The 12,796-nt window shown below is 37.9% G+C and overlaps 2 protein-coding genes across 2 annotated transcripts; one reads left to right on the top strand and one right to left on the bottom strand.

The window, feature by feature from the left end:
* On the bottom strand, positions 313-5,620 carry LOC109717776 (WD repeat-containing protein 82-B). Its single transcript, XM_020243676.1, has 10 exons — positions 5,412-5,620; positions 4,148-4,248; positions 3,193-3,302; positions 3,038-3,104; positions 2,842-2,941; positions 2,588-2,704; positions 2,066-2,203; positions 897-978; positions 743-792; positions 313-670 (listed from the first exon to the last, which is right to left on the bottom strand). The coding sequence occupies exons 1-10, from the start codon at positions 5,484-5,486 to the stop codon at positions 515-517; spliced, it is 996 nt and encodes a 331-aa protein (XP_020099265.1). The 5' UTR covers positions 5,487-5,620; the 3' UTR covers positions 313-514.
* LOC109717620 (AP-1 complex subunit mu-2) lies at positions 6,417-12,182 on the top strand. Its single transcript, XM_020243479.1, has 11 exons — positions 6,417-6,850; positions 7,874-8,020; positions 8,138-8,200; positions 8,300-8,476; positions 8,576-8,679; positions 10,418-10,525; positions 10,611-10,707; positions 11,088-11,185; positions 11,256-11,397; positions 11,523-11,645; positions 11,735-12,182. Exons 1-11 carry the CDS (start codon positions 6,722-6,724, stop codon positions 11,831-11,833), a joined length of 1,287 nt encoding a protein of 428 aa, XP_020099068.1. The 5' UTR covers positions 6,417-6,721; the 3' UTR covers positions 11,834-12,182.

Here is a 12,796-nt window from a genome sequence, read left to right as displayed (position 1 = left end):
ACGAGTCATACCATGATGTCGGATTAGACCGAGTTATGTTCGAAGTGACGAGAGACGAGAGGCAGGTTAGGCCAAGTTGCAATCAAGATTCGTAGGCACTGTATCCGTATGTTTTAAGTGAATTAGTTGTATATTTTTAACAGCTCAAATTTTTGGAATTAACGATTAGCGCCAACTATCATTTCAGACATGATTCGACCTAATCCGACCTCCCAACATAGGGCAGAATGCTGGCTCCTTTGAGCCAACAAGTATATGTATTGATAATAGCAGTATTGCAAGAGGTAGCCAATGGGGATTTAGAATCCATGATCACATGAAACTAACTAGAAAATCATCTTAATTAAAAGATAGATCTTTCAGCTAAATATTTGATCATACTTCTCATCTATCAAATACCACATACATACTACTTGCGTATACCAGTGAAAAAAACGGAATAAGATATGCATGCATCCAAACACGATCTAAGTATCATAACTGTATTTACCGGCAGAAGAAACTCCTACCATTCTCATACTCCCGTTTCAGCTGGCGCACGCTCCTCGCTTGAGTTGGCCTGGTTAGGAATCCAGAAAGCGAGGGCGGTTGATGCGGTTGCGAACATGGCGCGACGGGGCGCCCATTTCAGGCAAGTCACGGGGCCGATGTAACTGTTCCAGCTAGCTACCTGGCAATAGGACATGCTGTCAGCATGCGTGTCGCACTTTTAAATATAGAGTAAAACAGAAACAAAGGATACCTCATTTCTCGTGCCGATGTTCCACGCATGCAAGGTTCCATCGCCAGATCCTGAGAAGAAGAAAAAAGCGAATAATAATTTCGCTGAGTACTGATAATTTGCACCAAATAATGAAACACAGTAATAAAGAGAAGCCGAGGATGTAGGATCCAACCTGACACTACATACCGCCCGTCAGGAGTAAATGCAGCCTCAGTGGTTACGTTCGGACACGTTTCCAGGCTAAAGACGCAGCGCTGTATGTTATGCCAAACAAATCAATGGCCATTTCAGGTGAGTAACTTCAATTGTTAAAACCAATGGGAAAGTAGGCATGGTGAGGATTCACATGCAAAAGAAAATTGAAACGACAACACATAGAGGATTACGAGAAAAGAAATATAAGATCTTAAATAGGACTAATATCAATAATATTATGAGAAGCATAAGGAATTCATCTATGCTACAAGCAAAACAAGCTGGATTTAAAGTACATTGATCCAATTTTGTTTATGTACAGAGGCACTGCATAGAGAAGGAATACAGGAACAAAATTTTAAACTTGGACTATGCATAGCTTTCATGAAGTGTACGGGAATGGTATCCAAATAATAATGTTATCCCTTAGAGAAGAAATTATTTATTTTCATGACGGCAAGATATGCACTTAGAAGTACATAAACAAGAAACATGACAAATTTCATTTAACACTATCAACCATCGGCAAACCAAATAATCATTTAGGAAAGACTATTTTGCATCTAAAAGCACTCGAGTACTAGACTACTTTTCTTTGAATTATTGTACTTATCTGTCACAAAGAAATTCAATTGTACACAAGCTATTGAGTATGAAGTTGATTTTGTGTGGTTAAGAGATCTGTAAATGTGATTCTATGAAGCATTAAGCATTTGCGCTAAATAAGTTGTTTTAAGTAGTTGGCTTTATGACAACTGTTCCAGTAGCTCTTTAGTAACACTTCAGCACGAACATTATGATAGCTCTGGTCAGACTTACCGGGTTCATATGACAATGTTAAGAAGAACAAATTTTGTTTTTTGAAACTTTCAGTAGAAAAATAATTCTCTGGCCATGGAAGCTACTGTAGGCCAAATATTGTTGTAAAACATTTCATCGAGTATAACTTAAATGTCTTCTCAAACGCTTCCTCATGTAGTTGTTCTCCCAATGATCATATCATTCAAAGCCAGTATTGATGGAACTACTATTCAAATTATTATCTACTCATTTGATCTTCTAACCGAACAGTTGAAAGAGGCTTCAAAGAAGACTTTTATATCATAAATTTCAGTTCGTGGATAATACTGCAAGTAGTGAACTAACCTTCTCCCCTCCGTACGCATCCAGAACATATATATTGTAGTTCGTTGTTGTCAGGACCATAGATTTTCCGTCATTGCTAAATTTTATATCACAAACTTCGGCTGTATCTCCACCGACCAAAAAGGTATCAAATGGGCCCTGAAATATGGACATGAAAACTGTAAATATAAACGAAGTGTTTTACTTACCTCCCTGCAAAATTATCTTATCTGTTTATACACATACCCTGTAAAATCTGAATTTTCATTTACAACTCCTGTAAATGTAGATTCTTACAAAAATATCATTATCTTAAGTTGAGGAGTCATCCAATTCATTGTGAAATGTTGGTTTTCTATTAAAAAAGTTTCTTGAAAAGAGAATTTTTAAAGTACAAGGATATATATATGTTAGAAACCAAGTTTTTTAAGAGCATAAATGAAAATTCCAAATTTGAATGCATATTAATACAAATATAAGTGTGGATGAGGCTAAAAAGATAAACTTGCAAAGGAACATTTTACAACTGAAAAAGATATCAACCTTGTCATATGAACGGGAATCGAACAACTTAATGGCACCGCCTTCCATTGCAACGGCAAAAACAAGTCCTTGTTGGTCGTAGGCAACAGTTGGCCTACCACGTAATCGCAGAATACCCTGGAGACTAAAACAATAAGCATGAAATTGGTTCAGACAATTCGAATACTATCTTTATTGCAGAATCACTTGTTGCTAATCGACAATGCGACTATTTCCAAAACACAAAACAGCATAACAAGAACTGGATCTCTAACCTGGCAAGCATTTACGCGAAGATCCCATATTCTAACACTATGGTCAAGTGATCCTGACATGAAGCTATCATTGATAGGAGACATGCAAAGTGAAACGATTCTGCAAATATGGAATTAAAGGAACATTTTAGGACAATACAAGTACAACATTGATCTCTTCACCAACAAAAATATTAAACAACAATAGAATCACCACCTTTCTTTATGTCCCTTGAAGTATCGTAGGCATCGGTTGTCATACATCGAAAGATAGCGCAATGATTCTGTTGAAGAACAGTAGAGAGATATCTAAGCTATGATTTTCTATATAGAAAGAGAGATTTAATCAGTATAAGCAAGTAAAAGATGTACCGCTTGTAGCATCTATGTTGTATCTCGAAGAACACAAGATGGAACTCGGATGATGAGTAAAGCATACATGATCAGCACCGTGCTTCTTATGATACGTGGTCTTCAGCAACCTGAAGAAAGAGCAACTCAGCAATTCGAATAAAAGGTGCTAGACAAATCAGAGGAATTCTCATTAAGTCCTTCTGAAGAAGGAAAAAAAAAAAAACTAAAACTAAAACTAAATACAGATGCTTTTATCAACTAAAATTAAATCCTCTTATCTTTCCAAACATGCCCCTTCTGTTGTTCTAGTTATAAGTAACTGTTTGTAGCACATGCCACGTGAAAAACCAGAAATATGGTATTCTTCATCATCTTTTTCTTTTCTTTTTTTTTTTGTGGTGTCACTGAGTTATAAAGAATGTACTTTTCTTTAATTACGAAAAACAAATTAAGGACGACGATTTGAAGATGGCAAGACCAATAAAGAATAGACACAGAAGTCGGTCGTCCCAAAATTAATGGTGACCTCAAACTCCGAATTGATACCATAGTTTTGACAATAAGCCGACGCTATTACTGAAATCCTACTACACTTGATGATAACATACGAGAAAAACAATGATAATGAGTAACAGATTGATGGATGTAACTCTTTAATGCTTGAATAAAAGAAACGAAAATAATCGAAAATAACCTTTGGTTATAAGTAATCACAATGCAATAGCTTCATTGGACTAAAAAGATTGATAGAAGGACACAATGTATAGATTTGAATTTCCCACTTAACTTCGACAAGAAATGAAAGGTTTCGCCCTGACAAATAAGTTAATTAAGAATACAAGATACTTAAAATTAAATCCAATGGACATGGAGATATGGCATCATTCATTTTACTTGTTATGTCGTCCGATATAATAACATATGTCACAAATAATGTAGAAGGGAGTAAGGTAATAATGTAGATCATACTTACGTTGCACTTGAAATATCATAAAGGCGTATTGAGTCATCTTCGCTCGCGGTGATTAATAGATCTTCTTTACGATGAAAGTCAAGAGAACTTATTTTTCCCACCTATAATGGGTTAAAACAAGTCCGAGAATAACTAAACTTGGTGACAGCTAAATAAGGAGTAACATAGATAAAGTAAATTTCAAGGCAATAATACTACAGAAGATAAGGCTTGAGACTATCTCATGATACGTATTTGCAAATAGAGCCTATCTCGCCCCTCTCTTGCACCTGCAATAGTGCGAAGGGGTCGGCTTTCGCATGCTACTTCTCGCATCGATAGCTTCCGCAAAAATGCAATTTGCGCTTTGTGTGCAAGCTGCCATTCGGAGCAAGCGTTAAAGAGCTGCGGGTGGTGCTACTGGGTCGAGTATCGTTTGTACGAGCAAGGCCAATAAGCCTAGTGCCATTGAGTTTGCCGAGTCTTTATTCTCTTTCCGATTCTCTTAAGCTACCATGATGAGTCGGCTAGCTCTAAGAGCACGGTTTCATCAGATATAGCACGACACAAAACATCCGGAGGGTAAAGCAAAGCTAGTCGAGCTGCGGCAAGAGGCCCAACCACGTCAACTCATTTATTACCCCCCATCCTCTTCCTGTATTCATATTCAATCGAAATCGAACCATTTTCTTGGTATTGGTGCAGCATCTCGTCTCGTTCGGACATGTTCAAATTACCTTAGATGACTCTTCCCATCAATACTTAAAAAAAGTCGACACTCCTAAGTTGTAAAAACTACAGCTTCCGTTTACTATTTCCTGGCGACACCGCACGCCGATCTCTCAATTCCAGTCTCAACTACACAAACATTCTCGAATATGTAGTTTCCTAAGCATTCATCATTTTTTGAACAGGATTTTTCCCTCAATCCACTAAAAAATCCTATCAATCATGATTGTAAATAAGGAATTTGATTTTTTGCTTCTTCAAAAATCTTGCTATCCATAACCTAGTAGAATAGCATACTTACGAGACGATTTATCTTATTCCGAACAAGTAATTTGGATTGCCAAAACACAAAATCAAGTGCATTTAGACACCAAAATTATAACAAATTAGGCCAATAATAGTAACTACTCTTGAGTAAACAAACGAAGAGATTTGTCGAGCAACATATTCATGGTCTTGATTGACTTTCACCGCAAAATCGATCTCCCAAGAAAAGCAGTTTTCGAGAAGTTGACAGACGGCAGTTCAAGAAATTGTGAGAAGTTTGCAGACTGACGTAGTCGGTGAAGACGGCGCCGACGGACATGCTGCGCACGGCCTCGTCGTCCAACTCCGAGATCGCCTTCGTCATCCTCGACCGAGACGCGATTTTTAAAGTAAAAATTGGAAAAAAGATTAAAAAAAAAAGAGAGAGAGAGATAGAAGTAATCCGGTAATGAAGGAATAATTGGTTTTTACGCTCTGAAGAAGAAGAACGAACAGGGAAGAGTAGGGGAGACAGAAAGTAGGGTTAAAGAGGAAAGGAAATTTGCATTTAGATCCCCTTGAAATTTGTTATTACACAGTTTGGTCCTGGGTAAAGTTTAAAAATGTAGAAATAAGTAGGGGTGGCAATCCTCGTCGCTGATCGCGAGCCAACTCGTGTTCGGCTCGAAATGAGGTCGAGATCGAATTGTTCATTTAATAACCCAAGCACGAGCTGAAATTTTCAGTTCATTTAATAAATAAATCAAACACAAGTTAGGGTCAACTCGCTCGCATTTGGCTCGATAACAGCTCCAATATATATATTTTATACTTATATATATATAAATTAATAATTATAAATGTATATAATATAAATTTGTATTATTTGATTTTTAGTCCAACCTAAATATAAAGATCAACTCAATTATGAAATAATTAATTTATATGTAAAACTATGGAATCAAAATATAACGGGGGCGTGAGAGGCAGAGGCTAGGCGGCCGTTTCCGCCTCCACCTCCGCCTCCGCCTCTTTCTTCTGAGAGAAAAAAAAAAAAGAGAGAGAAAAGATTGTAAAAGTATTTTAGTCAGTTTATTGAAAATACGATTCGAGTCTGCAAAATTAAAAAATACTGCCTAATTTTGCAGAAACTTAAAATTTGTGGATTTTTTATGCAAATGGGCCCTTTTATCCTAACAGGGCTTTTAGGATCCGTTTTATGCAAATTGGCCTTAGCGGATCCGTTTTACGTTCCGAAGGATCCATTTTGCGATCGCAATTTGCAATTACTCTTGGGACACCCATCCTCCTCTTCCTCCTCCTCCTCCTCACTCCGTAGATCCCAACTCTCGCCCTCTCCCTCTCCCTCGATCTCCATCTCCATCTCCATCTCCATCTCGATCCCCCAATCCCTAATCTCAACTGCTTCGGAGAGAAGCATAAGCAGCGGCGGCGGCGGCGGCGGCGGCGGCGGCGGACTTTTGGGGAGAGAAGCGCTTGCCGAAGAAGCAGCAATCGAGCGGGCTTCTTCAACCAATGGGGAGCTCCTTCGCCGGATCCAGATCCAGTTCCTCGTTCTGATCCTCGTACAAGGTAGCAGCGACCTCCGATCCGTCGCCCATGGCGGGCGCCGTCTCCGCCCTCTTCCTCCTCGACATCAAGGGCCGCGTCCTCGTGTGGCGCGACTACCGCGGGGACGTCTCCGCCGTGCAAGCGGAGCGCTTCTTCACCAAGCTCATCGAAAAGGAGGTAGAATATCAGATCCCTAGGATCGGATTTAGGATCCGAGTTTCCTCTTCTTTTAGATCTGTTTTTGGTTGAAATTAGGGTTGTTGCGGTGACTAATCTGAATAAACTAGATCTTTTGTTGGAAAACGGATTGGCGTGTAGAGCACCCTCTTTAGGGTTTCATAGGGTATAATAAAAAGGATCTGTGTTAGGCGCTGTTTGGATGCATGAACATCTTGCTTAGCTCATATCTTTTGTTTACTCAAGAGCAATGCACTAATTGTTACAGTAGTATATGCGGCTACTTAAGTTAATTTCTCGGCATAAGAGGAATCAACTTGAAATGGACTAAAGCAAGATCGTAAATTTCAATGATAGAACAGAATCCTAACAGGGTGTAAGTTATCACTGGATAACTTGTTCAGACATTTAAACAGGCGAATAATTATATATGGTTGCCACCAAAGGCACGAACTTTATTGTGAACAGTTATTTCCAAAAGGCACATTCGTAGAGTGTATATAGGTGCTAATGTAAAGACCAAGGATTTAAGTGTCTATCGGCATGGCTCGTATCCACTGCGTCATATCATGCCAATAAGATAGCAGCATGATACAACTCTTATGCCGATAGCACAACTCAAAATTTTCTTTGTTTTAAATTAGTGAGTAATTTTCTCAATAAAGTTCAAAAGATTTGATAAAGATACATAATAAGCAATTAGAAAATTATGTTGCTTAAAAAATAAATATTTCATGTCATTATGTGTCGGCACACATGTATTTTTTGTGACCCATGCCGTACCGTGTTGACAAGTTTTTGGCACGATCCCATGCCACGACACTTAAATCCTTAGTTAAGATGCTTCTTTGTATGTATCAAAGTGAAGTGACAAGTCTCGATGTAAATAACCAACACGAGGAACAGAAAAATCATCATGTCAATAGATTTCTGAATGGAAGGTCATAAGAGTTTACCATTTTCAATGCCATTCAATTTGTTCACTTCAAAACATTACAATTTACACTGAGATCTTGTGGTCAGGCTGATCCAGAGTCGCACTCACCGGTGGTATACGATAATGGGGTGACCTACATGTTCATACAGCACAATAATGTGTTCCTGATGACTGCCGCAAGGCAGAACTGCAATGCTGCTAGTATTCTTCTATTTCTGCACCGAGTCGTCGATGTAAGTAGCAATATTAGCGATTAATTACTGTTGCAGATGTTGATTTCAGTTTTCTTTATTCAGTATTAAGCATTAGCCATTGTAAGCTTGTTTGTAAGAGATTTGGTAGCTATGCAGGTCTTTAAGCATTATTTCGAGGAGTTGGAAGAGGAATCTTTAAGAGATAATTTTGTTGTTGTGGTAAGGACAAGATCTTCAAATTTTCTTTGGTTGATTCTTTTCTCACATTTTGATATGTTTAGATATGGATTTAGTCATATGTTGTAATGATATGGGCAGTATGAGTTGCTGGATGAAATGATGGACTTTGGGTACCCGCAATATACAGAAGCTAAGATTCTCAGTGAGTTCATTAAGACAGATGCGTACAGGATGGAAGTAACACAGAGGCCTCCGATGGCTGTAACAAATGCTGTGTCATGGCGCAGTGAAGGGATTCGGTACAAGAAAAATGAAGTAGGTTTTACTTATCTTTTGTTGAGGTCCTTGGGGACTGCCGAAGATTAGCATTCATCATATGAAACTAGTTACTGATGTCAATTCTTTTTCTATCAGGTGTTCTTGGATGTGGTGGAAAGTGTTAACATTCTTGTTAACAGCAATGGACAGATTATCCGCTCAGATGTAGTCGGGGCATTAAAAATGAGGACATATTTGAGGTATTTCCTTCTTTCTCTTTTTAATATTATCTAGAACTGGAAGAAGCTACCAACTTTTAGTTTCTGTCCAACCTCCTTTAAAACGCTTATGGATTGCTAACTTTTCCATCTGTAAACAACAAAGCACCTTTGTAGCTAAGGGTTTGTTTCCTCATCGTTAGACCTTCCGATGGGCTCCAAGTTGCATGATTATTCATGAAGACATTATACTATGGAAATAATGTCTCATAGATCGTCTTTCAAGCTTGTGTAACCTTTGAATGTCCTTAAGCAATGAATGGCTCAATAAATTGAAATTAACATTTAATGTTTGGCATCTTAATTTTGATTTAACTCAATAACGTGTGTTCACAAAACTGTAAGGTTGTCGACTATATCCGAAAAGGTGTGCCTGAGGTGCGTGCGCAGGCATGAAATGCAAGCCTTACCATGGCATGAAATGCAAGCCCCTGTACCTTGATATACCCAAGGTGCAGCGAGGCGCATTTGAGGGTTGCGACTCTTGATATGTTAGGTTTGAATAGTCTCAAGTCTCTTATGTAGAATTTTTATTCATGTGCTGCCTTTCTTTGTTTCTATGGGTACTATAATTTCACCTTCTAAACACTTTCGTGTTATATTGCTAGTTTGCTATTGTATTCAGTGCTTATGTATGATTATTCTGTCTCTCTTCTCTCTGAATATGCTTACTTTGTGAATGTTTATTGTAGTGAGAGAGAGCAAAGGGAAAAAATGTGCTTTTAGTTTTCAGTTCGTGTTCTCTTTAGATAAAATCTGAAATACCAGAACAGATGTTTTCCCTAAGATATGTAGAATTTGTTCGACCAAGTAGTATTTTACATGGAACCAAACAGGTGGGAAGATCCTTTTCTACCCCGAAAACTATTTTTGTATTTTGAGTCTCTTTCATGTGCAATGAAACACCACCTTTGTTGGTTTTTTTTTTTTTCCTTTTTTTTTAAAAACTAATTACTAGTGAGACTTTTTTCACATATACAATTGAAGTATCATTCAAGTTTGTGTTTCTTCTTGTTCCTAGGCAAATTCTTAGGTGTCTGGTCTACCACTTAACCCTATGAGGAAGTCTGGCTTCTAAGCCATGGCTTTGCCTGGAGAACTCAACTAACTCCGGAGATAGTGAGAGAAGTTGTAAATGGAAGGATTAAGTACTACAAAAACTGACGGAGATTCTAAGCTAGTAATGCTTATTAAAATGTTGTGTGCAGTAGATGTTCGAAACACCCGAATATGTTATCAATTCTCAAATATGTGTTTTATGACCATTTTTTCTCCACTAGTAACTGAGAAACCCCTTCTGAAAAGCGATCAATCAGTGTAAGTCATTAGGATGCAAACTACACTTTTTGAAAAAAGATTCCTACCAGTGATTATTTAAAGCAGGGCTTCAGTAGTTCAGTTCATCCCAGAATGATTCAAACAGGTCGACCTGGATTCTAATGAATCATGTTTTCCCTTAACCATGGAAGATCATATGCTAAATATTGATCATTCGTCTGGTTCCTATTTCATGTTTATCCTTTATATGTATTACCTCGATATCTGCTAGATAGCATGTTCCTTCGTGTTTTTGTTTTGGTACAATCAGCATCAACAATGTGGCAAATGAATTTTTATAAATTTGAGGTATTTCCTTACATTGGTTGTCTTGACAAGCACTGTTTCTGCTCAAAAGAATTCTTTACGAAACGAAATAGCTAATTATTTGCTTTTTATGCAGTGGAATGCCTGAGTGTAAACTTGGGCTGAATGATAGGGTTCTTCTGGAAGCCCAAGGGCGAGCAACAAAGGGAAAAGCTATTGATCTCGATGATATTAAGTTCCATCAGTAAGTAGTATTCCTCCTTGAAACTTGTTTTCTTCCTATTTCTTGTATTCTAGGCTTGAGATTTAACTGCTTACTTTCCTTGAAGGTGTGTGCGTCTGGCGAGATTTGAGAACGACAGGACCATATCCTTCATACCACCAGATGGATCTTTCGATCTGATGACCTACAGACTCAGTACTCAGGTTACCTGGCATTTATTTATTCAGTGATTTTGGAAAGTTTTAGGGGCTCTTACATTTACTTCAGATATTTACATATATAGCACTGCAAAACCATCTATTTACATATATATCTATCCCTGTAAAATGTGAATTTTCATCTATATCTCTCAAAAGCTTAATGTATTAACTCTTGTCCCTTCTACTTATGGTAATCAACAGGAAAGTACTTTTGTAATACAACACTAAGTTTCCTCATGAATTTGATGACTCACCATCTTAATGTGATGGTATTTTTTTGTAAGAAACTGCACTTTACGCTGCATATTTAAATAAATGTAAAACCCTCTGTGTTTATTGAGTTTCTTTTGGCTTATTTCATCTTTTCTTCCGACCTTCTTCAGGTGAAACCTTTAATCTGGGTAGAAGCTCAAGTTGAGAAACACTCGAGAAGCCGCATAGAGCTCATGGTGAAGGCAAGAAGCCAGTTCAAGGAAAGAAGGTCCGGGTCTTTGCCACAAAACGTTCAACCATTTATATTCAATATTATTAATTTATTCTTCCTCCAACAGCACTGCTACAAATGTGGAAATTGAGGTGCCTGTACCTTCCGATGCTACCCATCCTAATATAAGAACTTCCATGGGTTCTGCTGCATATGCTCCCGAGCATGATGCATTGGTCTGGAAAATTAAGTCTTTTCCTGGCGGAAAGGTATCTCACCATTCGTTTCTTTTTTCTTTCGTTTTCCCCTTGACAATGTATAGAACGACTTGTCCACTTTTGTCTGCAAGTGATGATTCTTCATGATATTAATGTAGTTCTGAATCCTCTTTTAGGAGTACATGTGTCGGGCCGAATTTAGTCTTCCCAGTATAACTGCAGAGGAAGCAACCCCCGAGAAAAAAGCCCCGATCCGCGTGAAGTTTGAGATACCTTATTTTACCGTTTCTGGCATTCAGGTACTCTGAAATCTAAAAACTGTAATATAATAGTATGCAGTGCACCAATATATAATACAAAAATGTTTCATGTGGTTAAACTTTCGCAGGTTCGATACCTTAAAATCATCGAGAAGAGTGGATACCAGGCCCTCCCGTGGGTGAGATACATCACAATGGCCGGCGAGTACGAATTGAGGCTCATCTAATTCTCATGGTCGATAGGCCGTCGTCGGTTTATCAAAAACATTTTATACGACTCGAGGATTACATTACGTTTTACTTAATTTTAAATGGGCGCCTATGGGGAATCCTTGTTTTGTTCCAATACACTTGTTTGCAGTAGAAAGCTCTCCAAACATTATTTCAGCCTTCTCTTTATTTTTCACCCATTATGTTGTCAAATAAAATTGTGTCATATGGTTTTGTTCCTTATTGTAGATGTTTATGAGTTTTCCCTTTTTCTTTTTCTTTTTTTTTTTTTTCATTTGAGAGGATTCTGTGTGGTTCTTTGTGCTCAATGATAGCTTATTAGATGATATTTGTTACTGAATCTAAGTTCTTGGCGAAGTGAATATTTTGCTTGTGCTGTGATCCAGTATTCTGTTTATTAGTGTGTTTGGCTATTCGTGGAACCACATGTTCTGTGGACTCGGCATTTGACGCCGACTGAGGCGGCGTTGCATTTCAAGTCTGTGGAACTGTACACATTAGTTTGCCCGGTCTGGCAATGTCGGCGGCCATGCAAACGCCCTCGGTTGTGAGTTCTGCGAGCTCGACATTTCTCGGGGAAGGTCAGTTTGTTCTGATACAGCAAGCCTGCTGAAGTCCTCCCAATGTTAGATGACTATTTCATACAAACAATGCTGTCTGCTGTAGCCTAGTTGCTTGGGTGTCTGCCTGTCTGGTTGGCTTTAATGATCCCTGCAATAAGATCTAAGTTCGAATTCTAGTTGATTCATATTTCTAGCTAAGTTTATTTTTAAATAAAATAAATGAAACCGGTAGCGTGCTATCTATCTCTCAAAAAAATAAATAAATTTTCGGATAAATTAGAATTTAGTTGTAAAGTTTTTTTAATTCTACTCGTTGTTTCATAGAAGCAAATGGTGCGAAAGCGCTTGAGAGAAATGAATTAATTCTTTTATTATTATTATTATTCTGTAATTGAT

The sequence above is a fragment of the Ananas comosus genome, linkage group 11, assembly GCF_001540865.1.
Source record: "Ananas comosus cultivar F153 linkage group 11, ASM154086v1, whole genome shotgun sequence".
Lineage (NCBI taxonomy): Eukaryota > Viridiplantae > Streptophyta > Magnoliopsida > Poales > Bromeliaceae > Ananas > Ananas comosus.
This window is presented reverse-complemented; position numbering and strand designations above follow the sequence as displayed.

Excerpts from the sequence above, each read along its gene's own strand:
- LOC109717776 (XM_020243676.1), bottom strand. The coding sequence starts at position 5,486 with ATGACGAAGGCGATCTCGGAGTTGGACGACGAGGCCGTGCGCAGCATG. Across the intron at positions 4,249-5,411 it reads GCGCCGTCTTCACCGACTAC|GTGGGAAAAATAAGTTCTCT; the intron begins GTCAGTCTGCAA and ends AACCCATTATAG. Across the intron at positions 793-896 it reads CGGGCGGTATGTAGTGTCAG|GATCTGGCGATGGAACCTTG; the intron begins GTTGGATCCTAC and ends TCTTCTTCTCAG.
- LOC109717620 (XM_020243479.1), top strand. The coding sequence starts at position 6,722 with ATGGCGGGCGCCGTCTCCGCCCTCTTCCTCCTCGACATCAAGGGCCGC. Across the intron at positions 8,680-10,417 it reads AAAATGAGGACATATTTGAG|TGGAATGCCTGAGTGTAAAC; the intron begins GTATTTCCTTCT and ends CTTTTTATGCAG. Across the intron at positions 11,398-11,522 it reads AGTCTTTTCCTGGCGGAAAG|GAGTACATGTGTCGGGCCGA; the intron begins GTATCTCACCAT and ends ATCCTCTTTTAG.